The sequence below is a fragment of the Narcine bancroftii genome, chromosome 12, assembly GCF_036971445.1.
Source record: "Narcine bancroftii isolate sNarBan1 chromosome 12, sNarBan1.hap1, whole genome shotgun sequence".
Taxonomy (NCBI): Eukaryota; Metazoa; Chordata; class Chondrichthyes; order Torpediniformes; family Narcinidae; genus Narcine; species Narcine bancroftii.
In genome coordinates, this window is record NC_091480.1 from 4,537,857 (window position 1) to 4,564,858 (window position 27,002).

The 27,002-nt window shown below is 45.4% G+C and overlaps 1 protein-coding gene and 1 long non-coding RNA gene across 3 annotated transcripts; one reads left to right on the forward strand and one right to left on the reverse strand.

Moving 5' to 3' along the window:
- Window positions 1–1,133: 1,133 nt before the first annotated feature.
- On the reverse strand, window positions 1,134–6,970 carry LOC138746829 (uncharacterized). 2 transcript variants are annotated; one of them, XR_011347137.1, is made up of 2 exons: window positions 6,113–6,970; window positions 1,134–4,161 (listed from the first exon to the last, which is right to left on the reverse strand). It is a non-coding gene; the product is annotated as an uncharacterized lncRNA (long non-coding RNA). The 2 variants fall into 2 exon arrangements; XR_011347136.1 differs by having other exon boundaries at window positions 1,134–4,650.
- nme4 (NME/NM23 nucleoside diphosphate kinase 4) lies at window positions 4,347–26,977 on the forward strand. The gene is made up of 5 exons (XM_069905355.1): window positions 4,347–5,036; window positions 7,192–7,322; window positions 8,799–8,900; window positions 25,731–25,843; window positions 26,695–26,977. The coding sequence occupies exons 1-5, from the start codon at window positions 4,958–4,960 to the stop codon at window positions 26,813–26,815; spliced, it is 546 nt and encodes a 181-aa protein (XP_069761456.1). The 5' UTR covers window positions 4,347–4,957; the 3' UTR covers window positions 26,816–26,977.
- The last annotated feature ends 25 nt before the right edge of the window (window positions 26,978–27,002 follow it).

Genomic DNA, 27,002 nt, shown 5'->3' on the forward strand with positions numbered 1-27,002 from the left:
ATGTCATCATTGCCCCTGGCAACCAGATGCTCCTCTGCGACGTCTCCACCGGCAAACCCCGCCCCGTTGAGCCGGCAGCATGGAGTTGGCACATCTTCGACATGGTGCACAATCTGCCGCATCTGGCCATCAGAACCATGGTAAAGATGGTGGCCAGCAAGTTCATCTGGCCAGTGCTGTGATTACATTATTCCTGTCGTCAGAGGCAGGGAGTGAATAAATCAGTCTTTGATCTCGACTCAACTGTGTGTCGTTCTTACTCGACCCTTCACATAACACTCACACTACATGCTGATATTATACATACCCAAACGTGATTTCCCCAACTGTATTCTATATATTTAAAAGATATGCAAGCTCTGTGCGGATCTGTATGTATAGAAAGGGGGAGGGAGGAATTTTTTTGTTGTTTGTAAGAAAAAGTTTAATATCTTGTGTTATTGAAGGTTTTATTATGTATATTTTTGAAAAAATCAAAAATAAAATATTAAAAAAAAATGAGGAAGTGTTCAGGAGGAAGATAGATCAGTTCGTTGAATGGTGTAATGACAACAACCTTGCACTCAACGTCAGCAAAACCAAGGAGATCATTGTGGACTTCAGGAGGAAATCACGACCCAGTCCTCATCAAGGGTTCAGTCGCGGAAAGGGTCAAGAACTTCAAATTTCTGGTTGTCAACATCTCCAAGGATCTGTCCTTGAGCCTCCACATTGATGCAATTACTAAGAATGCTCGCCAGTGGCTATACATTGTGAGGTATCTGAGAAGATTCAGTCTGTCACCAAAGACTTGTAAACTTCTACAGGTGTACCAGGGAGACCATGGTTGCATCACTGCATGGTATGGAGGTGCCAATGTTCAGGACAAGAATAAACTCCAGAGGGTTGTTAACTCGGCCTGCGACATCACAGGCACTAGACTTCACTCCATCGAGGACATCTACATGAGACGGAGTCTTTAAAAAACAGCCTCTATCCTCAAGGACCCCCACCACCCAGACCATGCCCTCTTCACTCAGCTACCATTGGGAAAAAGGTACAGAAGCCTGAAGACAAGGGAGGTGGTCGCGTGATGGAGTAGTGGCTGGTTAGGGACAACCAGCTCTCCACAGAGAAATTTGGGGAAAAAAAGGCAGAAATTAATAGTTTAATTACAGACACTGCAATTATTACCAAATTATTACAAACACGTTCAGCAAATTGCAATACAAGGAAAATGATGAAGCAATATAGAAACCCAAACAAGGTTGGGAAAAAGTTTTAAATGTTCGAAAAAAGAATGAACATGGAAGGAACTATGTGCAGGGACCATGATTAATACAATAAATACTCAGTTTCGTATGATACAAAACAATTGGCTACACAGACTATATGATACACCTCAAAAGTTAAAAGAATGGAATCCAACACTATCGGACAAATGCTTCCGTTGTAAACAAGAAATTAGAGAAACAATACACGCAATTTGGGCATATACAAAAGTGAAAACTTCTTTTGGGAGGATTTAAAATATTAAATAGAATTACAAAAAAGAAACCAAAAGACCCAAAAATCTTCCTGTTAAACAACATAAAAGATAAAGAATTGGGGCTAAAATTAGACAGGGCTCAAATCAAATTTATATGATTGCTGTTCCAGCAACAAACATGTGCATAATGAGAACTTGGAAAACGGAAGCAACCTTAAAAATACAACAATGATACATAGAAATGAACAAGTGTATCCCTGGAATAGAATTATGGAATCTTTAAAAGGTTTATTTAAATTCAAAATTTTCCTTGACCCTTTGGTATTTTTATTGGGTTGCATTAAAAAATTGACTTTGGAATTAAAATTAGATAAGTTTCAAATTGCTTTATTGAGACTGGGATTAGCTGTGGCAAGAAAGTGTTTGGCAATCACTTGGAAAAATGAGACTGATTTAAGTATTCAACGGTGGCATTTGGAAATGAGGTCCTGTATTCTGCTGGAAAAGATAACATATAATTTACATAATAATTCTTTTTTGTGAAGGTTTGGAGCCTGTATACGAGATATATGGGTTTAAATCTATAGTAGTTTTTTTGTCCCACAGGTGTTGGGGTTGCACCAAACCATGGCAACATTGGACGATTGTTATGTGAGTTGATCTCTTTTTTTTCCTACTTTCTATTCTTTTTCTTCTTTTAGGGTAGTTTAGAGGGGGGAGTGGGGGATTATAGGGAGGAAATACTATGTATATTTGTATTCTGCTTTTGATTTATTTTGAGTAATAAATAAAATATGCAAAGAAATCGTATTCCATTTAAAAAAATTGACCTGCAATCTAAAAGACAAATATATTTTATTTGAACAAATTTGGGAACCAGACCGAGAATATATTAGAAACCACTAATTTCAGACCTCCATCTAAAAAGTGATAGGTTACAATTATGAAAATAATTAAATATGAAATATAGGACGATACGATTTTTTCTTTTCTTGAGTGTTCTTCTATCATTTATTTATTTCTTCTTCCTTCTTTTCTTTCATTTCCTGCTTTAAGTTATAGGGGGTGGGGGAAGGGGGAAATGAAAATGTCACTGTGTATACATTAATACTGAATATTTGTATATATTACTGACATGGTTCATGGTGGTATTAAATAAAAAAATATTTAAAAAAAAGATGAGCACTCCACGGCACAAGGACAGTGACTTCCCCACTGCCACCAGATTCCTGAATAACCAATGAACCACAGACACGGCCGTACTTTTCACGCACTATTCTTGTTTTTTTATATAGTAATGTGGTAAGATGGTTATAATCTGAATGTTTGCTTTATGACGCTGCACAAAACACTAAATTTCATGACTTGTTCATGACAATAAATCCTGATTCTGATATCACTTTTAAATAACTCAATGTATAAGTGTGTATTTGGATTCAGGCATTTGGCAGTTAATAGGGCCAAGGAATGAAGATTTCCCTGAACAGTACTTGTGGTAATTGAAGATTAAAACATTGACATTCCCTCCAGAATAACAAGCTGAATGTTTAAATGTGAAGAATCCTGTCACTCTGGAAAGAATTTGGCCACTGGGTTTCAAACCCTGTGCATTATAGGAAATGGTCAGGATATTCTGTGGACATCTCCCAGCCCCACTGAAGGCACTTTGAGCTGATGGCAGCAAAGTGTAATTCAGGAAAAAGTGTCCTACTCGGCCCCTGGTCCTACTGCCCTGTAAGATTTTTTCCTTCTGAAATATTCAGTAAATTAATCTGCTTCCACTGCCCTGTCAGCTTGTAAATTCAAATAACTCCACTCTGATTCTTTTGCCAGTTGTAAATAATTTATTCCTGGGTTTTGTGTGAACCATTCAAGGAAAAATCAACCTGCTCCTCAGGGAGACAAATCCAGGCCGTGGTTTTAAAAATGTGTTATTTCTGGATAGTATTCACCCTTCAATTGGTTTTGATTTAAAATTGAGGTAGTTGCTTGTGTGAGTTTGCAGTGTGCCCGCAATTTGTGTTACAAAGCCTCTACATTTCAAAAGTTGGTTGTAAAGGCCTGGATGATGTGAGTTTCCAGATAATGAGAAGCGAAGGAACTCAGCGAGGTCAGACAGCATCATTCGAGAGCAATGAACCCATGGCTGTTCACACTGCTAAATCAACTATACTGCTTGGTTCAACTCCATTAGAATCAAGTTTGCTGATAACACAACAGTCAGTGACCTCTGGCAACAGAGAGGAGGTTGAAAGGTTTGTACAGTGGAGCAAGACCAACAACCTGAGTCTCCATGTGGACAAGACAAAGGAGATGATTGTGGACTCCAAGAGGATGAAGAACCATTCCCCACTACATATCAATGACTCCATCATAGAGAGAGTGGGGAGCACAATATCCGGGCCCCTTTGCATCTCTCCTGGACCCACAGCTCCTCCTCATTAGTCAGGAGGGCGCAGCAGCATCTACACTTGCAAAGGAAGTCGAGGAGGGCAAGGCAACTGAGCCCCATTCCAACAGTGTTCGTCAGGAACACAACAGAGAGTCTCCTGGCTGGCTGCGTCATAGGGAGGTGTTGTAGTTGCAAATCAGAGGTCATAATGGAGGGTGACAACTGAGAAGGTCCCAGGGATCTTCTCTCTGTCCACGTTATCTTCAGGGCTCAGAATCATTGTGGACCTTTACCATCCAGCCTGCAGGATCAAGGCAGAGTTACAAGAGCATTAAAAACAGGACTGTCAGGCTGGGAACAATCCTGTCCATCTAAATTATTTTTATATATACAAAGTGTGTGCTGCTTCACGTTCGATCGGGCAACGGCCGACTGCATATACGTCCATGGTCCAATAGGGTTATAACGGAATTCAGTCAGAAATCCCGATCGGAGAACGGGATGTAGCAGGTGTAATCTGAATTGCAACTGAAGTACATAAGGAGGATGAAGAAGGGGTTGGCCAAGTTCTTTGCAGACCTCAACAGCACGGGCAGGAGAGAGAGACGCTCATCAACTAGGCAGTGACTCGGGGCTGATCCCTGAAGCCGACCTCTCCCCAAGACGAGCCTCAGACAGGACCTGCGGGCATTGCAGGAGCGTCAGTTACTGACCGGAGTCTCTTCCAGTGAAGCCCAGCCTGGGAGTTGGGGGCAGTGATGTAGATGATCCTGATCCTCTGTGATAAAGGCTAAGAAAGTGTTTACATAAAAGTTTAACAAGTGAAAAAAAATTAAACACTTGAATTACAGTGGATTTCAAGGAACGTGTCGAGATGTTAAACAGCGCGAACTTTGTTTATTTTGGATTTGTCGGTGGTGTTTACGGTCCGAAGACGCTCTGCTTCTGTGTTTTTCTGTCCCACACACCGGCGGGAGAGAGCCGGCCCAAGGGTGGGTGGGGCGGACCGAGCTGCCTGCGGCTCCGCCCCGTCCGGTCTGCAGCCCGGCCCAGGACCCTGGACGCGGGGGGAGTCGGTGCGGCCGGGCCGAGTCGTGATGTTGCTGCGGGGACTGAGCCGCCTCGTCGCCGCTCGGAGATCGTGCTGGGCCGCCGGCCGCCGCCCCCTCGGCTCCGGTAGGTGCAGCAACAGGTTCGGTCCCGCGTGGGTTTGAAACTCGCCCAGAAATGCGCAGGACCACCCCCGTCCCGTCCCGCAGACTCTTTCCCCCCGGTCCCGTCCTGTCCCGGAGCCTCACTCCCCCGGGTCCCATCCTCCCCACTCCCTCTTCAAATAGCTGCTTCCTGCCCCGGTCTGCAGGTTCCTGCACTCCTTTACCCTTTCTCCCTCCCACCATGGACCTTCCTTCACCCCCACCCCCGGTAACACGCTTGGTCCATCCAATCAATCCCCTCCTGCTTTAAACCCACGGATCAACCCCAGTTTCTGAGTCTCCTGAAAAACAATTCGCCTCGAGGGGGTGGACTCCAGCTCCAGGGTGTGGAGGGTCAGAGAGATCCCTGCCTGGGTGGGGGGGGGTTGGAGGTTCAGAGGGAACCCTGGCTTGGGTGGGAAGGGTCGGAGAGACCCTTGCCCTGTGTTTGGGGCAGGGGTGCTGTGTAGTCATGAGTATTGATAAGATTAACGAGCTGCTCCCTTGTGACTGTTGCCCATGGCAGGATCACGGGGCTGGATTAAGTCTTGCTGCTTCTCATTAAATTGCCATGTCTAAAATTTTAATTTATTGAAAACTCGAAATGAAATTAAAATAAATTGAATAAGTTAATTTAATTACAGTCAGTTCCATCATTACTTTCCCTGCAGCGAGGTGCATTCTGGAGCTGGCCAGAGATGTAGCACAGAAACAGGCCCTTCAGCCCAGCACCTCCATGCTGACCATCTACACTGATCCTGTTTGCCTGCAGTGGAACCCTATCTCATTACACCTCTTCTCATGGCAAGTTCCAGACATCATCCACTGTTTAAAAACATATCCCTCAGATCCCCTGTAAACCTCCCCTCCCCCCCACCTCTCACCACTCTCTCATTTCCAAGACTCCTAACATGGAAAAAGTTGCTGACCATCTCCCCTAATGCCTCTTCTAATCTTCAATTATCCTTGCTACAGGGAAAATCAAGCCAAGCCCTAACTAAAAACACGACGCTGGAGAAACTCATCAGGTCAAACTGTACGTTAAAGAGCAAACATTACCAATGTTTCAGTCCAGAAACTCGTGACTGGATCTTCTCTGCACCTCCTGGTGTGATGGTCACAACACACACTCCGAGGGCACCCAACGTTTTATAAAGTTGCATCATAACCTCCCGGCTTTTATATTTGGTGTCTGACTCACGATGGCTGCCTTCTCCACCCCATCTCCAGGAACCTGAAGGTCACCCTGATCCACATTCCTTGGTGTCTGTCCCTTCTTCTGACAATTTCGGTCACAGCAGAGCTCCCCCATTCACTTGGACTCCCACAGAGGATGGCAGGGGCTGTTTCTGTGTCCGTCCATCTCAAGGAAGAGAATAAAACCTTGGGATCTTTTGGGCTCCAGTCCCCTTCCCCTGGTCAAGGAACTTGCTCTCACTGCTGCTAAGCTGAGCACCTCTTTGTCCTGTGGAGTTTGTGACTGTCATTGGTTGATTTGCCTGTAGATGTAGAGCTCAGTCTGGGATGGATCCAGTTTCCCAACACATGAAGACCAACCAGGTTGACTCTGTGAATCAACAGGCCTGTTTACACAGCCATTATCAGGGCCACTGCCTTCTGACAGCTTCAACAAGGACTTGGCTGTACGAGTCCAACTGTTGTACAGCAGTTAAGTGATACTGATCTCTGACGCTTGTATTGACTGAAGGGAGAACATTCTGTACAGGAATGCCTATGTTTCCCCGAGCAGTGTTTTGGGTTAGAAGGCCCTCAGATGGGAACATGTTCAGCATGAGTAGATTGGCTGTGAATTGGCTGCATTTCCAGTTGTCAAACATGCTGCTCAGAGGAGGCCATTTCAGCCCAACTCTTCCAGTAGACTTGTGGCTGAGCAATCGCTGCCCACCCCTGGATCGGTCACTGTGTAACCGCTGCCCACCCCTGGATCGGTCACCGTGTAACTGCTGCCCACCCCTAGATCAGTCACTATGTAACTTCTGCCCACCCCTGGATCGGGCACCTTGTAACCTCTGCCCACTCCTGGATCGAATCCTCCAAAACTAGGCACAAAGTTTAGACTCAGAGAGAAATGGTCTGTGTAAGCGCATCAATCTCTAACTCTTCTGTTTTCTGCTCAGGGAGTCAAGTGATTTGCGAGCAGACATTAGTGGCAGTGAAACCAGACGGTGTACAGAGGAGACTCGTGGGGGAAATTATCCAGCGGTTTGAGAAGAGAGGGTTCCAGCTCGTGGGACTAAAACTAGTGCAGGTACAGCAAGATCTCAGCTCTCAAACACCTCAGTCCTCTCCCATTCGGTGCCTTGCAATGGAGATAACAGCCAATCAGTGTTGGTGAAAAACAAAAATAATTGCAGATACTGGAAAGCCAAGACAAAACCAGAAAAGTGCTTGAAACCCTCAGCAGGTCGGGCAGTGTCTATGAAGGAAGCAACAGTTACATATTCAGGTCTAAGATCATTCATTAGAACTGGAAAAGAGGGGAAACTAGTAAGGTTTCAGTTCCAGAGGGGGAAAGGGAATATCTCTGAAGGTAAGGTGGGGTTTCCATGGTGACAAATAGCCTTTGATTCCAGTTTAATCCAACCAAAACTTTCCCATGAACAGAGCTAGATAATGAGGATCAAACAAGATATTCCAGCTCTGAATCTCTACTTCCTGACCAAAATGATGGAGAGTGAAATAGAACAGAAAGATGGTGAAAGATCCCATGTTGTTAATGTGGAGAACACCAGGCGGATGACAGAGAGCACAGAGGGGCAGCACAAAATGGAAAGGAGAGGTGGGATCCACAACAGCCCTGATCACCAAGGGCAGGCCCTGCTTTGGTTCATCCCTGAAATCACTGCAAAGGACGATTCAGCACAAGCTCTTGACAGGAAAAAGTCAGAATGTAAAAACCCCTAGTCCAGACGTGTTGTATCCTGGGTTGACAAGAGACGTGGCGAGAAATTGTAGAGGTCCTGGCCATAATCTCCCAAACATCTGCCGATCCAAGAGTTTTGCAAATTTACAATCTTTGTTCAGTGTAGAGAAATCTAGCAAGTACAGATCAGCCAGTTGAACCTCAGTGGTGGAAAAATGATTGGTGAAATGGCACTTGGAGCATAGTGTGTGGTTCTGGTCACCACGTGAGAGTGCAGTTTGGCTGGATGGACTGAATGGAGTTCTTGGAGTGACAGAGGCTGAGGGGGGTCTTGAGTCACTGAGGATATTGTCAGCTTCCCATGCTGGGGACTGGCACTATAATAGCAAGGCCCTGAACTGGTCCATGAACCAAAAGTTAGTGCAGACACACACACAAACAAACACATGATCAGGGGCATGTGGACTAGTTCTGGGTCCTTCCATGCCTTGTCTATTGCTGTGTCCATCTGGATGCCTCATAAACTAGTGACTGAATCTGAGTCTGACACTTCCTCAGGAAGAGAGTTCCAGGCATTAACCTCTCTGTAAAAAGCACTCCTTAGATCCCCTCTCCCCTGAAACCAGTGTCCATTATGGGAAAGGGGTCTGTCCATATCCCCAATGTCTGAGACACCTCTATCACCTCGTAGACTGGATCCTTCTCCTAGTGCACTGACCACCCCTCCCCCACTCCACCTCCATTTCCAACCCCTAAACCGTCTGTCCGCCGGGGTTGGGGTTGAGGAGAGAGTCCCATCCTGGGGAGGTGGGGGAGGAGGAGGGAAGAGGGAGCAACACTGACCATTGTCCCCACCATCAGGTGCCACGGGAGGTGCTTTCTGCTCATTATCACGACCTGGAGGAGAAAACTTTCTACCCTGCGCTGATTGACTACATGAGTTCAGGACCCATCGTTGCCATGGTGAGTTACCACAACAACCCAGTGATTCGATAGCTGTGGGAAAGAGGAGGTTCTGTAAACAAAATCGAGACTCTCAGATGGGATGTTCACTCCCAAATGTTCACAGGAGGAAGTACAGAAGTAATTTTGATGTTTTGGGAACTTGTGCTGGCTTCAGGACAGGTTTGTCCCATTGGGACAGGGAAAGGATGGTGGGAAAAGGGAACCGTGGGTGACGAAACAGGTCAGGCAACAAGTCAAGAGAGAGAAGGAAGCAGGGAACAGAAAAGGCTGATGAGAAGTGTATGGTAGCCAGGAAGGAGCTTAAGAAAGAATGTAGGGGAGTTTGAAGGGGGCATGAGCAGGCCCTGGTATGTAGGATTTTTTTTTTTTTAATTTTAATTTTTCACACTATAAACCACATTGATCAAGATACATATATATTCCTTTTCAAATATATACAGTGTCCTTTTCTCCACCCCCCCCTCTTCCCATCCCACCCTCCCTACCTCCCCTCCCATTCATTTAAAGTTCAGAATCTAAGATACATTAAACCCGTCAAACAATTGTCACTCAAAAACAAGAATTTCCACTGAGTCAATTCTTTTCATTCCCTTCTCCTTCTGTCATTTTAGGTGGTAGATGTCCCCGGTAGGTTTTCTCTATTGTGTTTCATGTATGGCTCCCATATTTGTTCAAATATTGTAATATTATTTCTTAAATTATATGATATTTTTTCTAATGGAATACATTTATTCATTTCTATATACCATTGTTGTATTCTCAAGTTATCTTCTAATTTCCAGGATGACATAATACATTTTTTTGCTACAGCTAGGGCTATCCTAACAAATCTTTTTTTTGCACCATCCAAATCAAGTCCAAATTCTTTGTTTTTTATGTTACTTAGGAGGAAGATCTCTGGGTTTTTTGGTATATTACTTTTTGTGATTTTATTTAATATCTGGTTTAGATCTTCCCAAAATTTTTTCACTTTCTCACATGTCCAGATTGCATGAATTGTTGTTCCCATTTCCTTTTTACAGCGAAAACATCTGTCAGATACTGTTGGGTCCCATTTATTTAACTTTTGAGGTGTAATATATAGCCTGTGTATCCAGTTATATTGTATCATACGTAACCTCGTATTTATTGTATTTCTCATAGTTCCTGAGCATAACTTCTCCCATGTTTCATTCTTTATCTTTAGGTTTAGATCTTGTTCCCATTTTTGTTTAGTTTTACTATTTGTTTCCTCATTCTCCTTTTCTTGTAGTTTAATATACATGTTTGTTATAAATTTTTTGATTATCATTGTGTCTGTAATCACATTCAAAATTACTTCCCTCTTGTAACCTCAGACTGCTTCCCAATTTGTCCTTCAAGTAGGATTTCAGTTGGTAGTATGCCAACACTCTATCGTGAGTTATATTTATCCTTCATTTGTTCAAAGGATAATAATTTATTTCCTGAAAAGCAATTTTTTATTCTTTTGATCCCTTTTTTCTCCCATTCTCTAAAGGAAAGGTTATCTATTGTAAAAGAGATTAGCTGATTTTGCGTCAGTATTAGTTTTGGAGGTTGGTAATTTGTTTTATTCCTTTCTACATGAATCTTCTTCCAAATATTGAGCAGATGATGTAATACTGGAGAATTCCTACGTTGTACCAATTTTTCATCCCATTTATATAATATATGTTCAGGTATCTTCTCCCCTATTTTATCTAGTTCTAATCTAGTCCAATCTGGCTTTTCCCTTGTTTGATAAAAATCTGATAGGTATCTTAATTGTGCGACTCTATAATAATTTTTAAAGTTTGGCAGTTGTAAGCCTCCTTGTTTATTCCATTCTGTTAATTTACCTAGTGCTATCCTCGGTTTCACCCCTTTCCATAAAAATTTCCTTATTATTTTCTTTAACTCCTTGAAGGATAGATATTGTATCCTTGGGAAAATGTTCATTTTAATACAGTTTATCCTTCCTATTAGTGTTAGTGGTAAGTCTTTCCAATGCTCTAAGTCGTCCTGTAATTTTTTTCATTAGTGGATAATAATTGAATTTATATAGATGGCCGAGGTTTATATTTATTTGTATACCTAGGTATCGTATTGCTTGTATTTGCCATCTGAATGGTGATTCCTTCTTAAATTTTGAGCAATCCGCATTATTCATTGGCATTGCTTCACTTTTATTTGCGTTAATCTTGTATCCCGACACTTATCCATATTCCTTCAATTTCTTATGTAATTCTTTTATTGATATTTCTGGTTCTGTTAAGTATACTATAATGTCATCTGCAAATAAACTGATTTTATATTCCTTGTCTTTTATTTTTATCCCTTTTATTTTATTTTCTGTTCTTATCAGTTCTGCTAGTGGTTCTATGGCTAACGCGAACAATAAGGGCGATTGTGGGCATCCCTGCCTTGTTGATCTGCTTAATTTAAATTGTTTTGATATATATCCATTTACTGTCACTTTCGCCAATGGCCCCTTATGTAATGCTTTAATCCAATTAATATATTTCTCTAGTAAACTGAATTTTTGTAGTACTTTGAATAAATAATTTCATTCTACTCTGTCAAAGGCCTTCTCTGCGTCTAAAGCCACCGCTACTGTTGGAGCTTTATTTCCTTCTACTGCATGAATTAAGTTAATAAATTTACAAATATTGTCTGTTGTTCGTCTTTTTTAATAAATCCAGTTTGGTCTAGATTTACTATTTTTGGTACATAGTCGGCCAATATGTTTGCTAATAGTTTAGCTATTATCTTATAATCTGTTTAGCTATTATCTAAGTAAAGATATTGGTCTATATGACGCTAGTGCGAGTGGATCTTTCCCTGTCTTTGGTATTACTGTAATTATTGCTGTTTTGCATGAATCTGGTAAGCTTTGTGTTTTATCAATCTGGTTGATTACTTCCAGGAGGGGAGGAATTAATAAATCTTTAAATGCTTTATAGAATTCTATTGGGAATCCATCCTCTACTGGTGTTTTATCATTCGGTAGTTTTTTTATTATCTCTTGTATTTCTACTATTTAAAATGGTTCTGTTATTTATTTTGTTCCTCTATTTGTAATTTCGGTAGTTCAATTTTAGTTAAAAATTCATCTATTTTGTCTTCTTTCCCTTCGTTTTCAGTTTGGTATAATTGTTCGTAGAATTCTCTGAAGTTTTAATTAATCTCCGTTGGATTATATGTGATTTGTTTGTCTTTTTTCCTTGATGCCAATACCATTCTCTTAGTTTGTTCTGTCTTAAGCTGCCACGCTAGAATTTTGTGCGTTTTTTCTCCTAGTTCATAATATTTCTGTTTTGTCTTCATTATGTTCTTCTCCACCTTATATGTTTGTAGTGTTTCATATTTTATTTTTTTATCTGCCAATTCTCTTCTTTTAGTTGTGTCTTCCTTCATTGCTAATTCTTTTTCTATATTTGCTAATTCCCTTTCCAACTGCTCTATTTCCTGATTGTAGTCCTTCTTCATCTTGGTTACATAACTTATTATTTGCCCTCTGATGAACGCATTCATTGCGTCCCATAGTATAAATTTATCTTTCACTGATTCCGTATTTATTTCAAAGTACATTTTAATTTGTCTTTCTATGAATTCTCTAAAATCCTGCCTTTTAAGTAGCATGGAGTTTAATCTCCATCTATACATTCTTGGAGGGATGTCCTCTAACTCTATTGTCAATATCAGGGGTGAGTGGTCCGATAAAATTCTAGCTTTATATTCTGTTTTTCTAATTCTGTCTTGCATACGAGCTAATATTAGGAATAGGTCTATTCTTGAGTATGTTTTATGTCTACCCGAATAATATGAATATTCCTTTTCCTTTGGGTGTTGTTTCCTCCATATATCTAAAAGTTGCATTTCTTGCATTGATTTAATTATAAATTTGGTTACTTTGTTCTTTCTGTTAATTTTTTTCCCAGTTTTATCCATGTTTGAATCCAAATTAAGGTTGAAATCCCCTCCTATTAGTATGTTCCCTTGCGTGTCTGCTATCTTCAAAAAAATATACATTGAGTAGATTCCAAAACTCCGAATATATCTGACATTTTATCATTACATATCTCCCTGCTGGATCTATTATTTCCTCTTCTATTTTAATTGGTATATTTTTACTAATTAATATAGCTACTCCTCTAGCTTTTGAATTATATGACGCTGCTGTTACATTTCCTATCGAATCTCTCTTTAATTTCTTGTGCTCCATTTCAGTTAAGTGTGTTTCTTGCACGAATGCTATATCAATTTTTTCTTTTTTCAGTAAATTTAGCAGTTTCTTCCTTTTGATTTGGTTATGTATTCCGTTAATATTTAAAGTCATATAGTTCAACATAGCCATTTCATACTTTGTTTATCTTTCCTTTCTGTTTCCTCATCATCACCTTTCCTTCTTATCCATTTCAGCTTTCTTGTTTTGAACACTTTATAAGACAACATTTCTAAAACATCAAACATTTCCCTTATTCTCCTATCTAAAATTTCTTTAACCCCACTATCCCCTCCCCTTCCTGAGTTGCCCTTTATCCCTTGTCGGGCAACCACATCTCCTCTCTCCATTTGGATTTGCGAATTCACTTGCAAGCGTCAATTGATTTTGCAGTGACCGTAACTCCTCCCCACCCAGCCCCCCCCCCAGAAAAGATTCCAATTTTCACATACAACAAAGGTCACTCTCTTAATTCCCTCCTTACTTCCTCTCTTCCCTTTCTTTCCCTTATTAATTCTTAACTATACTCTATATATTTTCCTTTAAATACGCATACACTCATGTACACACATACATATAGTTCGTGGTCATTTTTGCTCTCGTTACATGTCTTCATCTCTCTGTTTGTTCTGTAGTTGTTCTCCAAATTTTCGTGCTTCCTCCGGATCCGAGAATAGTCTGTTTTGCTGCCCTGGAATAACTATTTTAAGTACCGCTGGGTACTTTAGCATAAATTTATATCCTTTTTTCCATAGGATCCCTTTTGCTGTATTAAACTCCTTCCTCTTCTTCAGGAGTTCAAAACTTATGTCTGGATAGAAAAAAATTTTTTTGACCTTTGTATTCCAGTGGCTTTTTGTCTTCTCTTATTTTCTTCATTGCTTTCTCCAATATATTTTCTCTCGTCGTATATCTTAGGAATTTTACTAAAATGGATTTTGGTTTTTGTTGTGGCTGTGGTTTAGGGGCTAGTGTTCTATGTGCCCTTTCTATTTCCATTTCTTCCTGTAATTCTGGTCTTTTAGGACCCTGGGGATCCAATCTTTTATAAATTCTCTCAATTTCTTGCCTTCTTCATCTTCCTTAAGGCCCACTATCTTTATATTATTTCTTTTATTATAATTTTCAATTATATCTATCTTCTGAGCTAACAGCTCTTGTGTCTCTTTAACTTTTTTATTAGATTCTTCTAATTTCTTTTTTAAGTCCTCTACTTCCATTTCTACGGCTGTTTCTCGTTCTTCCACCTTGTCCACTCTTTTTCCTATATCTGACATGACCATCTCTAATCTATTCATTTTTTCTTCTGTACTTTTAATTCTTCTTTTTATTTCACTAAATTCTTGTGATTGCCATTCTTTTACTGATTCCATATATTCTTTAAAAAAATATATATCCATTGTCTTGCCCTTCCCTTCTTCTTCCATTTCTCTATGTTCTTCTTCTTCTTCTTCCTCTGGGTTGGTCATCTGTTGTTTCCTTGATTTCTTTTTACTCTCTTCTTTCTTGTTCTCGTTGTTTTCTATGTTCTCCTCGTTGTTGTGTTGTAGCTGTCATTCTCAGCTGTGGAGATCGACTCCTCAGCTGGTCCCCCCTCCCGTCAGTGTTTTTTTTGTCATGCGGGGTTGCGCACTTTTGCTTGGCTCCGCAAGCCATTTTTGTAGTCCCGAGCTCGGAACTTCGACTGACCTTAGGGAGCGGGCTTCTCTCTCCGTGGCGGGCCTCCTCAGACAGGTCTTTTCGTCTTCTCTTCTTCCCGTTGCTTTTGACTTTTCTTTCTTCGCTGCCATTTTCTTCCCACCTTTACTTTCACTTTATTTTAATTTTTATGTTTGTGCCTTTGTGTTTTCTGTGTTTTTTTTAAAACTTTTCCGGAGAGGGCTGGAGTTCCCTGACCGGCCACTACTCCGTCACGTGACTCCTCCGGTATGTAGGATTAAGGAGAACCTTAAGGCGTTCAATGCATACATGAAGAGCATCCAAATGTCAAGAGTGGGAACTTAAGGATAAAGGAGGTAACGTGCCTGGAGGAGAAGCAGGTTAGCGACATCCTAAATTAATACTGAACTTTGCTTCAGTATCCTCGAGAAAAAAGGACCTTAGCCAAAATGTGAGGTCAGAGCAGAACAAGCTTGTGTTCTGGATCATGTTAAGATTAAAAAAGAGGAAATGCAGGATCTTTTTAAAAATATTAAGTTTGATGGGACATCCCCAGGTGAGATATTCCCCAGGTTGCTGTGGGAAGTGAGGGAAGAGATTGTTGGGCCCTGGGCAATGATCTTTTGAAACCTCTTTGACCATAGGGAAGGTGTTGGAGGATTGAGTAAAATTACCAATGTGGTCCCCTTGTTTAAAAAAAAGGCAATAGGGAGAATTCTGGGAATTATAGACAGGAAAGTCTCACGTCAGTGGTGGGCAAACTATTGGGGAGGATTCTTAAGGACAAGATCTATGAGCATTTGGAGTCCAGTTGACTCAAGGATAGTCAGCATGGCTTCAGTGAAGGCCATGCCTCATGAACCTAATTGAGTTTTTTTGAGGAGGTAACAAAAGAAATTGGTGAGGATAGGGCAGTAGATATGTGGATTTTAACAAGGCATTTGACAAGGTTCCCCACGAGAGACATTTAGAAAGTCATGAATCATGGGATCAGTGGAACCTTGGCTGTGGGGATCAAAAAAATTGGCTTGCAGAAAGAAAGCAGAGAGTAGTAGTGGAAGGAAAGTATTCTGCCTGGAGGTCGGTGACTAGTGGAGTACCACAAGGATCTGTTCTGGGACCCCTGCTCTTTGTGATGTTTATAAATGACCTAGAAGAGATGGAAGGATGGACCAGTATGTTTGGGGATGATATGAAGGTTGGAGGTGTTGTGGATAGTGCTGAAGGTTGACAATTGAGAGTGCAGTGGGACAAAAGGATTTAGGAGTCATGGTACATAATTCCCTGGAAGTTGAATGACTTGCAGATAGGTTGGTGAGGAAGGCATTTAGTATGTTAACTTTCATAAATCAGAGTAGAGAACACAGGAGTTGGGATGTTATGTTGAAGTTGTACAAGGCATTGGTGAGGCCAAATTTGGAATATTGTGTACAGTTTTGGTGGCCAAATTACAGGAAGAATACAAATGGGAAAGAGAGAGTGCAGAGGAGGTTTATGAGAATGTTGCCGGTTTTCAGGGTTTGAGTTACAGGGAATGGTTGAGCAGGCTGGGACTTTATTCCCTGGAGTGTAGAAGGTTGAGGCGTGATTTGATAGTGGTATTCAAAATTATAAAGGGGACAGATAAAGTCAATGTGGACAGGCTTTATCCACTGAGAGTGGGGGAGATTCAAACAAGAGGGCAAGGAAAATAGGAAAAGTTTAAAGGAAACATGAGGGGTAATTTCTTCACGCAGAGGGTGGTGGGGATATGGAATAAACTTCCAGTAGTGATGTTAATATTCAAGGAAGGTTGGATAGATATATGGACAGGAGAGGTGTGGAGGATTATGGACCAAATGCGTGTCAGTGGGACTAGGTGGGAAATGATGTTTGGCACGGACTAGTAGGGACAAACTGGCCTGTTGCTGCACTGTTGCTAGGGCTACTCAGGATCCTTTAAACTAGAATGGTTGGGGGGAGGGAACAAAATAGTACAGAGCAGTAAGGAGAAGGTTAGAATGCAAACAAAGAAAGTTTGTAGTAAGTATTTGAATATGGATGGGCAGGTGATAGAGAAGGGAAATGCTCTGGAAGAAGATGAAGGGCAATTGGCAGGAAAAGTAAATAATGTTGTTATTAAAGATGAGGGAAAACAGGGATTAAAAATTGGGAAATCTCTGAAATTCATATATTTTAATGCCAGGAGTATTGTAAAAAAGGTGGATGAGCTGAAGGTGTGGATTGATACTTGGAAGTATGATGTGGTAGCAATTAGTGAGACATGGTTGCAGGAGGGATGTGATTGGCAACTGAATATCCCTGGGTTTCGTTGTTTTAGGTGTGATAGAGTCGGAGGGGCAAGAGGAGGTGGGGTTGCATTGCTTGTCAGGGAAAATATTACAGCGGTGACTAGGAAGGATAGATTAGAGGGCACATCCACAGAGGCTATTTGGGTGGAACTGAGGAGTAGGAAAGGAGAGGTTACACTTGTAGGGGTATATTATAGACCACCCGGAGGGGTCCGAGACCTAGAGGAGCAAATCTGTAGGGAGATAGTAGATATTTGTGATAAGCACAGGGTTGTAATTATGGGAGATTTTAATTTTCCACATATAGGTTGGGAAACACATTCTGTGAAAGGATGGATGGGTTAGAGTTTGTGAAATGTGTGCAAGATAGTTTTTTACAACAATATGTAGAGGTGCCGACCAGAGAAGGAGCAGTGTTAGATCTACTGTTGGCAAATGGGATGGGTCAAGTGACGGAGGTTAGTGTTGGCGAGCACTTCGGGTCCAGTGATCATAATGCCATCAGCTTCAATGTCATTATGGAAAGAGAGAAGTCAGGGCCAAGGGTTGAGGTTTTTGATTGGGGAAAAGCTAGATTTGAGGAGATGCGAAAGGACTTGCAGTGTGTGCATTGGGACAATTTGCTTTATGGCAGGATGTAGTAGAGAGATGGAAGTCTTTTAAAGATCAGATTTTGAGAGTGCAAAAGCTTTATGTTCTTGTTAGGTTAAAAGGAGGGGCAAAAGGTTTGAGAGAGCCGTGGTTTTCAAGGAATATTGGAAACTTGGTTCGAAGAAAAAGGGAGGCGTACATTAGATATAAGAAGCATGGAGTTAAGGAGATGTTTGAAAGATACATTGAATGTAAGAGGAATCTTAAGAGAGGAATTAGGAAAGCTAAAAGAAGGTACGAGGAAACTATGGCAAGCAGGGTGAAAACTAATCCAAAAGAGTTCTACAAATATGTTAATGGTAAGAGGAAAGCTAGAGACAAAATTGGTCCCTTAGAAAATCAGAGCGGAAAACTGTGTGTGGAGCCTAGAGAAATGGGGGAGATATTGAACAGTTTCTTTTCTTCGGTATTCACTAAGGAGAAGGATATTGGGAGATGTGAGATAAAAAAAGAAAATTGGGTAAATATGGGGAATATAGAGATTACAAAAAGTGTAGTTTTAAGGCTTTTGAAGAATATAAAGGTGGATAAGTCTCCGGGACCAGATGGGATCTTCCCCAGGACATTGAGAGAAGTGAAGGAGGAAATAGCAGAGGCTCTGGCGGTAATTTTCCAAATGTCATTAGATATGGGGATAGTGCCGGAGGATTGGCGCATTGCGCATGTGGTTCCGTTATTTAAAAAGGGTTCAAGGAGGAAGCCTGGCAACTATCAGCCTGTAAGTTTGACGTCTGTGGTAGGTAAATTAATGGAGAAAATTCTTAGAGATAGTACTTATAAACATCTGGATAGACAGGGTCTGATCAGGAGCACTCAACATGGATTTGTGGGAGGAAGGTCATGTTTGACCAATCTGATTGAATTTTTTGAAGAGGTGACTAGGAATGTGGATGAGGGTAGCGCAGTGGATGTTGTCTATATGGACGTCAGTAAGGCCTTCGATAAGGTACCACATGGAAGGTTAGTTAGGAAGGTGCAGTCTTTAGGTATAAATTTTGAGATAGTCAAATGGATTGAACATTGGCTGAAAGGGAGAGGCCAGAGAGTGGTAGTGGATAATTGTCTGTCAGGTTGGAGGCCGGTGACCAGTGGTGTGCCTCAAGGATCTGTATTGGGCCCATTGTTGTTCGTTATATACATTAATGATCTAGATGATGGGGTGGGGAATTGGATTAGTAAATATGCAGACGATACTAAGATAGGTGGAATAGTGGATAATGAAGAAGGTTTTCAAGGATTGCAGAGGGATTTGGGCTGCTTAGAAAAGTGGGCTGAAAAATGGCAGATGGAATTTAATGCTGATAAGTGTGAGGTGCTTCATTTTGGTAAGAAGAATCAGAATAGGACATACGTGGTAAATGGGAGAGCATTGATGAATACAGAAGAGCAGAAAGATTTAGGAGTAACGGTACATCGTTCCCTGAAGGTAGAAACTCACGTGAATAGGGTGGTGAAGAAGGCTTTTAGTATGCTGGCCTTTATCAATCATTGCATGGAATAAAGGAGTTGGGAGGTGATGTTGAGATTGTATAAGACGTTGGTGCGGCCTAATTTGGAGTTCTGTGTGCAGTTCTGGTCGCCTAATTATAGGAAGGATATAAACAGAGTGGAGAGAGTGCAGAGAAGGTTTACCAGAATGTTACCTGGGTTTAAGCATCTAGAGTATAGGGAGAGATTGGACAGATTAGGTCTTTATTCTTTGGAGCGTAGAAGGTTGAGAGGGGATTTGATAGAAGTATTTAAGATTATGAAAGGGATAGACAGAGTGGATGTGGATAGACTATTTCCGTTAAGAGGAGGAAAGATTAAAACAAGAGGACATGAGTTAAGAATTAAGGGGCAGAGGTTTAGAGGTAACATGAGGGGGAACTTCTTTACTCAGAGAGTGGTAGCCGTGTGGAATGAGCTTCCGGGAGAAATAGTGGCGGCGGAGTCAATTGTATTATTTAAAAAAAGGTTGGACAGGTATATGGATGAGAAGAAGATGGAGGGTTATGGGCATTGTGCAGGGAGGTGGGACTAGAAAGGGGTGTTTGGTTCGGTGCGGACTAGAAGGGCCTAATGGCCTGTTTCCGTGCTGTAATTGTTATGTTATGTTATGTAAATGGTGAAATGGTAAGTTTTTTTTACACACAGAGTTATGGGGGCCTGGAATATCCTTGCCAAGGATGGTGGTGGAGACTGAAATAGTAGGGGCATTTTAGACAGATGGATGGAAGAAAAATAGAGGGTTATAACATAGGGAGGGTTTAGATTTTTGTAGGTACATATGGGTGGGCAGTACTGTGCTGGAATGTTCTCTGTTCCTAACTCACGCTGATCGACTAATTGAGCTCAGAAACCATCATTGCTATGATGAGAAAGCAAAATGATTGAAAGAACTTGAGATTCCATCTGAGGATCCAGTAAGGATTTCTACCATTCAGGATCCACTGAATTTGTTTTGTGATCTATCTGAGCTAGTGAGCTGTACATAGTGCAGGGTGTGATGTTACTACTGGTCACCCTCTTGGGAGCTGGGTGAGGTTCTGGGCAGGATGCACCTTTCAAACAGCCGCCTAACCTGCCTGTCAAATCGCCAACCCGGCGATTTAAGGGGGATCCCGCCCCTGCAATGATGTAGTGAGTGATGCGTCACGCAGCTACAGGGGATCCCTTTCTGTCAGTCACACCCCACCCCCGCTCCAAGCCATCAGTTGCCCCCCTCAGCGATGTGTCACTGCAGCAATCAGGACCAGAGTGGTTCCAGCAGCGTGGGGGATTATGGGTGAGGAAGATGGCCATTGTTCCTGTACTCTCACATTGAGCTATGGCCACAAAGTGGAGCGGCACATCATGGCAGGACCTCTCCCTGATCACAGCAATGGCACATTGAGGCACCACTGCCCCCTCTTCACCCACCCCTGATCACAGCAGCGGCACGTTGAAGCACCACTGCCCCCACTTTACCCACCCCTGATCACAGCAGCGGCACATTGAGGCACCACTGCCCCCTCTTCACCCCACCCCTGATCACAGCAACGGCACATTGAGGCACCACTGCCCCCTCTTCACCCACCCCTGATCACAGCAGCGGCACATTGAGGCACCACTGCCCCCTCTTCACCCCACCCCTGATCACAGCAACGGCAAATTGAGGCACCACTGCCCCATCTTCACCCCACCCCTGATCACAGCAATGGCACATTGAGGCACCACTGCCCCCTCTTCACCCACCCCTGATCACAGCAGCGGCACATTGAGGCACCACTGCCCCCTCTTCAACCCACCCCTGATCACAGCAGCGGCACATAGAGGCACCACTGCCCCCTCTTCACCCCACCCCTGATAACAGCAACGGCACATTGAGGCACCACTGCCCCCTCTTCACCCACCCCTGATCACAGCAACGGCACATAGAGGCACCACTGCCCCCTCTTCACCCACCCCTGATCACAGCAGCGGAACATTGAGGCACCACTGCCCCCTCTTCACCCACCCCTGATCACAGCAGCGGCACATTGAGGCACCACTGCCCCCTCTTCACCCACCCCTGATCACAGCAGCGGCACATTGAGGCACCACTGCCCCCTCTTCACCCACCCCTGATAATAGCAGCGGAACATTGAGGCACCACTGCCCCCTCTTCACCCACCCCTGATCACAGCAGCGGAACATTGAGGCACCACTGCCCCCTCTTCACCCACCCCTGATCACAGCAGCGGAACATTGAGGCACCACTGCCCCCTCTTCACCCACCCCTGATCACAGCAACGGCACATTGAGGCACCACTGCCCCCTCTTCACCCCACCCCTGATCACAGCAACGGCACATAGAGGCATCACTGCCCCCTCTTCACCCCACCCCTGATCACAGCAACGGCACATTGAGGCACCACTGCCCCCTCTTCACCCACCCCTGATCACAGCAGCGGCACATTGAGGCACCACTGCCCCCTCTTCACCCCACCCCTGATCACAGCAGCGGCACATTGAGGCACCACTGCCCCCTCTTCACCCACCACTGATCACAGCAACGGCACATTGAGGCACCACTGCCCCCTCTTCACCCCACCCCTGATCACAGCAACGGCACATAGAGGCACCACTGCCCCCTCTTCACCCACCCCTGATCACAGCAACGGCACATTGAGGCACCACTGCCCCCTCTTCACCCACCCCTGATCACAGCAACGGCACATTGAGGCACCACTGCCCCCTCTTCACCCACCCCTGATCACAGCAGCGGCACATTGAGGCACCACTGCCCCCTCTTCACCCACCCCTGATCACAGCAGCGGCACATTGAGGCACCACTGCCCCCTCTTCAGCCCACCCCTGATCACAGCAGCGGAACATTGAGGCACCACTGCCCCCTCTTCACCCCACCCCTGATCACAGCAGCGGCACATTGAGGCACCACTGCCCCCTCTTCACCCACCCCTGATCACAGCAGCGGCACGTTGAGGCACCACTGCCCCCTCTTCACCCACCCCTGATCACAGCAGCGGCACGTTGAGGCACCACTGCCCCCTCTTCACCCACCCCTGATCACAGCAGCGGCACGTTGAGGCACCACTGCCCCCTCTTCACCCACCCCTGATCACAGCAGCGGCACATTGAGGTACCACTGCCCCCTCTTCACCCCACCCCTGATCACAGCAACGGCACATTGAGGCATCACTGCCCCCTCTTCACCCACCCCTGATCACAGCAGCGGCACATTGAGGCACCACTGCCCCCTCTTCACCCACCCCTGATCACAGCAACGGCACATTTAGGCACCACTGTCCCCTCTTCACCCCATCCCTGATCACAGCAGCGGAACATTGAGGCACCACTGCCCCCTCTTCACCCACCCCTGATCACAGCAGCGGAACATTGAGGCACCACTGCCCCCTCTTCACCCACCCCTGATCACAGCAGCGGAACATTGAGGCACCACTGCCCCCTCTTCACCCACCCCCGATCACAGCAGCGGAACATTGTGGCACCACTGTCCCCTCTTCTCCCCATCCCTGATCACAGCAGCGGAACATTGAGGCACCACTGCCCCCTCTTCACCCACCCCTGATCACAGCAACGGCACATTGAGGCACCACTGCCCCCTCTTCACCCCACCCGATCACAGCAGCCGAACATTGAGGCACCACTGCCCCCTCTTCACCCACCCCTGATCACAGCAGCGGAACATTGAGGCACCACTGTCCCCTCTTTACCCCACCCGATCACAGCAGCGGCACATTGAGGCACCACTGCCCCCTCTTCACCCACCCCCGATCACAGCAGCGGCACATTGAGGCACCACTGCCCCCTCTTCACCCACCCCCGATCACAGCAGCGGCACATTGAGGCACTATTGCCCCCTCTTCACCCACCCCCGATCACTGCAGTGGCACATTGAGGCACCACTGCCCCCTCTTCACCCACCCCTGATCACAGCAGCGGCACATTGAGGCACCACTGCCCCCTCTTCACCCACCCCCGATCACAGCAGTGGCATATTGAGGCACCACTGCCCCCTCTTCACCCACTCCTGATCACAGCAGCGGCACATTGAGGCACCACTGCCCCCTCTTCACCCACCCCCGATCACAGCAGCGGCACATTGAGGCAACACTGCGACAACATCTTGCAATGAACCAGTCAGGGGTTTCCCTGTGACACACAATGCGCTGACATCACCAGAGTAACTGGGTCGGCCATTCCCCCTTTCAAACTGCCCAAGGAGGACATCCAAGTAAGTTTTACTGGGTTCCCTGACCACCTCAGAGGTAGGTCTGGGACCCAGTTGGACCTTTTCAAATAGCTATGTACCTGGGTCATCAACCAAGTAAATTGCCTGGTTAACCCCATTTTACATGGCAATTTGAAAGGGGCTAGAGTCACAGAGGGCAGGGTTTGGTGTTACTTTTGGCCATTTCACGTCAGGCCACGGCTACGGAGCGTATGGTAAATGGGAACTTTCCTTTCAGACATCAGACTTAAAAGGTTGCTCCAGTGTCCCATTCATATCCAGAGACGCCTCGTAGAGCTACCTGTCATAAATACAAGGCAAAGCAATGGCCATCTTCCCTGTGTTTCCCAGAACTGTTCCAGCTGTGTGGGGGATTATGGGTTGAGCCACAGAGTGTGGCCCTGAAGGCTGAAGCGGCCCAGTGTGGTTGTCCCAGCCTGCACTGGCCGCCCCCTGATGGCCCCCGCTGCTCTAACAGCCCCCAATGACAGCTCCCACTGCCCCACCACCCCTGATGGCATCATCAGTCCGCCCCTAAACAACCACTTAGCACGGCTATACATTCAAATTGATCGGCAGAGGGCTGCACTGCGGAGATGATGCCTCTTGGAGAGGAGTTGGAATATGCGGCTTAGAGATGGTCTCCAAACATTCAGAAAGGTGGGTGATTATGCATTTTGGCAGAGTTTCGCCACCTTTACATCTCAGCTTTTGGGCTATCTGAAATGGCCTTGAGTCACAGTGTGGGGAGCAGTGTTACAGTGAGTTACAGAGTGCAGGGTGGGGTGTTACAGTGTGTTACAGTGCAGGGTGTTACAGTGCGTTACAGTGCAGGGTGGGGTGTTACAGTGAGTCACAGTGCAGGGTGGGGTGTTACAGTGCATTACAGTGCAGGGTGGGGTGTTACAGTGCGTTACAGTGCAGGGTGGGGTGTTACAGTGCGTTACAGTGCAGGGTGGGGTGTTACAGTGAGTCACAGTGCAGGGTGGGGTGTTACAGTGAGTCACAGTGCAGGGTGGGGTGTTACAGTGTGTAACAGTGCAGGGTGGGGTGTTACAGTGAGTCACAGTGCAGGGTGGGGTGTTACAGTGAGTTACAGAGTGCAGGGTGGGGTGTTACAGTGAGTTACAGTGCAGGGTGGGGTGTTACAGTGCGTTACAGTGCAGGGTGGGGTGTTACAGTGCGTTACAGTGCAGGGTGGGGTGTTACAGTGCGTTACAGTGCAGGGTGGGGTGTTACAGTGCGTTACAGTGCAGGGTGGGGTGTTACAGTGCGTTACAGTGCAGGGTGGGGTGTTACAGTGCGTTACAGTGCAGGGTGGGGTGTTACAGTGCGTCACAGTGCAGGGTCGGGTGTTACAGTGAGTCACAGTGCAGGGTGGGGTGTTACAGTGCAGGGTGGGGTGTTACAGTGCGTCACAGTGCAGGGTCGGGTGTTACAGTGAGTCACAGTGCAGGGTGGGGTGTTACAGTGTGTTACAGTGCAGGGTGGGGTGTTACAGTGAGTCACAGTGCAGGGTGGGGTGTTACAGTGAGTCACAGTGCAGGGTGGGGTGTTACAGTGCGTCACAGTGCAGGGTGGGGTGTTACAGTGAGTCACAGTGCAGGGTGGGGTGTTACAGTGAGTCACAGTGCAGGGTGGGGTGTTACAGTGAGTCACAGTGCAGGGTGGGGTGTTACAGTGTGTTACAGTGCAGGGTGGGGTGTTACAGTGCGTCACAGTGCAGGGTCGGGTGTTACAGTGAGTCACAGTGCAGGGTGGGGTGTTACAGTGTGTTACAGTGCAGGGTGGGGTGTTACAGTGAGTCACAGTGTAGGGTGGGGTGTTACAGTGAGTCACAGTGTAGGGTGGGGTGTTACAGTGGATAGTTGATCAGATTTCAGAGAAAGGTACGTTTCCCTGTGTAAGGGCATCAATCTTTGCAAATGTGATATTTTTTATGATAAGAGTACGAAAGAATGTGTCCTTGAATCTGAAAGTTTGTCCCTTCACTGTCAACAATGAAGGGAAGGGGATTTGGGAGAAATGTCATGGCTGGGAGTGTTCTGTGATGCAATAGCAGCTGTTCCACGGCAGTGGAGCGTGTCGATGTAGGGAAGGTCGTTCTGAGTGATGCCCTGAGATGTGTTCACATCTCTCGGCAGGGAATTCATAAACTAATTGAGAAACCCATCTGCCTGCCAGCCCACTCTGCCGTCACATTGGGACCCTATGAACAGCTAAATTGTTAGTTTCAAATGTTTGTGACATCACACCCTTGGCCAGAATTTGTTGCTTCTGTTTGATGTGTTTAATGTTCTCTGCAGGTTTGGGAAGGACAGGATGTGGTGAAAGTCTCTCGTACGATGGTAGGTGCTACCAGCCCTACCCAGGCCCTGCCTGGAACCATCCGTGGGGATCTGTGTGTTGACATCAGCAGGTAGGGGGTGTTCAAATGTAGCTGATGGACTGGGAGACCCATTCCCAGCAGAGACCCCATTGAGGGGAGGGGGTGGGTTGGGGGGGGAATCCACCCAGGGAGGACGCAATGGGGGGTGAAGGGGGAACCCATTCCCAGGGGAGACCCCAATAGGGGGTGAGGGCGGGAACCCACTCCTGAGGGCGACACCATAGGTGGGTGAGGAGGGACCCACTCCCAGGGGAAATGCCATGGGTGGGTGAGGAGGAGGACACCATGGGCAGGTGAGGTGGGACCCCAGCAGACACCATGTGGATTGGGTGGGTGAGGGGAACCCACTCCCTGGAGACCCATGGAGGGGAGGTGTGGGGGAGGAACCCACTCCTAGGGGAGACATCATGGTTGAGTGAGGCGGGACCCCACAGAGACACCATGGAGGCAGGGGGGTTGGGTGCACCCACTTCCAGTGGCTACCCCATGGGTGGGTGAGGGGGGGAACCCATCCCCAAGAGGGACCCCATAGGGGCTGACGGGGAGCCAATCCCGGCAGGGACACTATGGCGGTGGGGGGGGAAGGAACCCACTCCCAACGGAGACCCCATGGGTGGGTGAGGGGATGTACATTCCCTGGAGACCCATGGAGGGAAGGGGGAGAACCCACTCCCAGTGGAAATCCCATTGGTGGGTGAGGGGGAACCCACTCCCAGGGGAGACCCTTGTGGGAGGGGTGAGGGTGGAACCTGCTCCCAGGGGAGACTCCATGGGGGTGGGGTGGGGAATGAGAGTCAGTGCCACAGGGGTCTGCACTGACAGAAATGATCCCCACTGTCCCTGGGCCATCACCTGTTGTAACTGGCCATTCCTCATTTCAGGAATGCTGTCCATGCCAGTGACTCAGTGGAAGTGGCCCAGAAGGAGATTGCTCTATGGTTCCATCATAGTGAGCTGGTTCAGTGGAAATGCTGTGCTCACAGCAACATCTACAACGTGTGAACAGCATGGAGTCACCACAACACAACTACCTCCAGCGCCCTTGTCCCAGACTTTTTAATGACGTCCTCCCCCAACCCCACACACCCCTGGCTTCACACCCAGGGTTGGGACCACAATCAAGTGCTGTAACATAATGATGGGTAATAAAACGTTTACACACCAGCTTTGGAAATCACTGCCTGTTGTT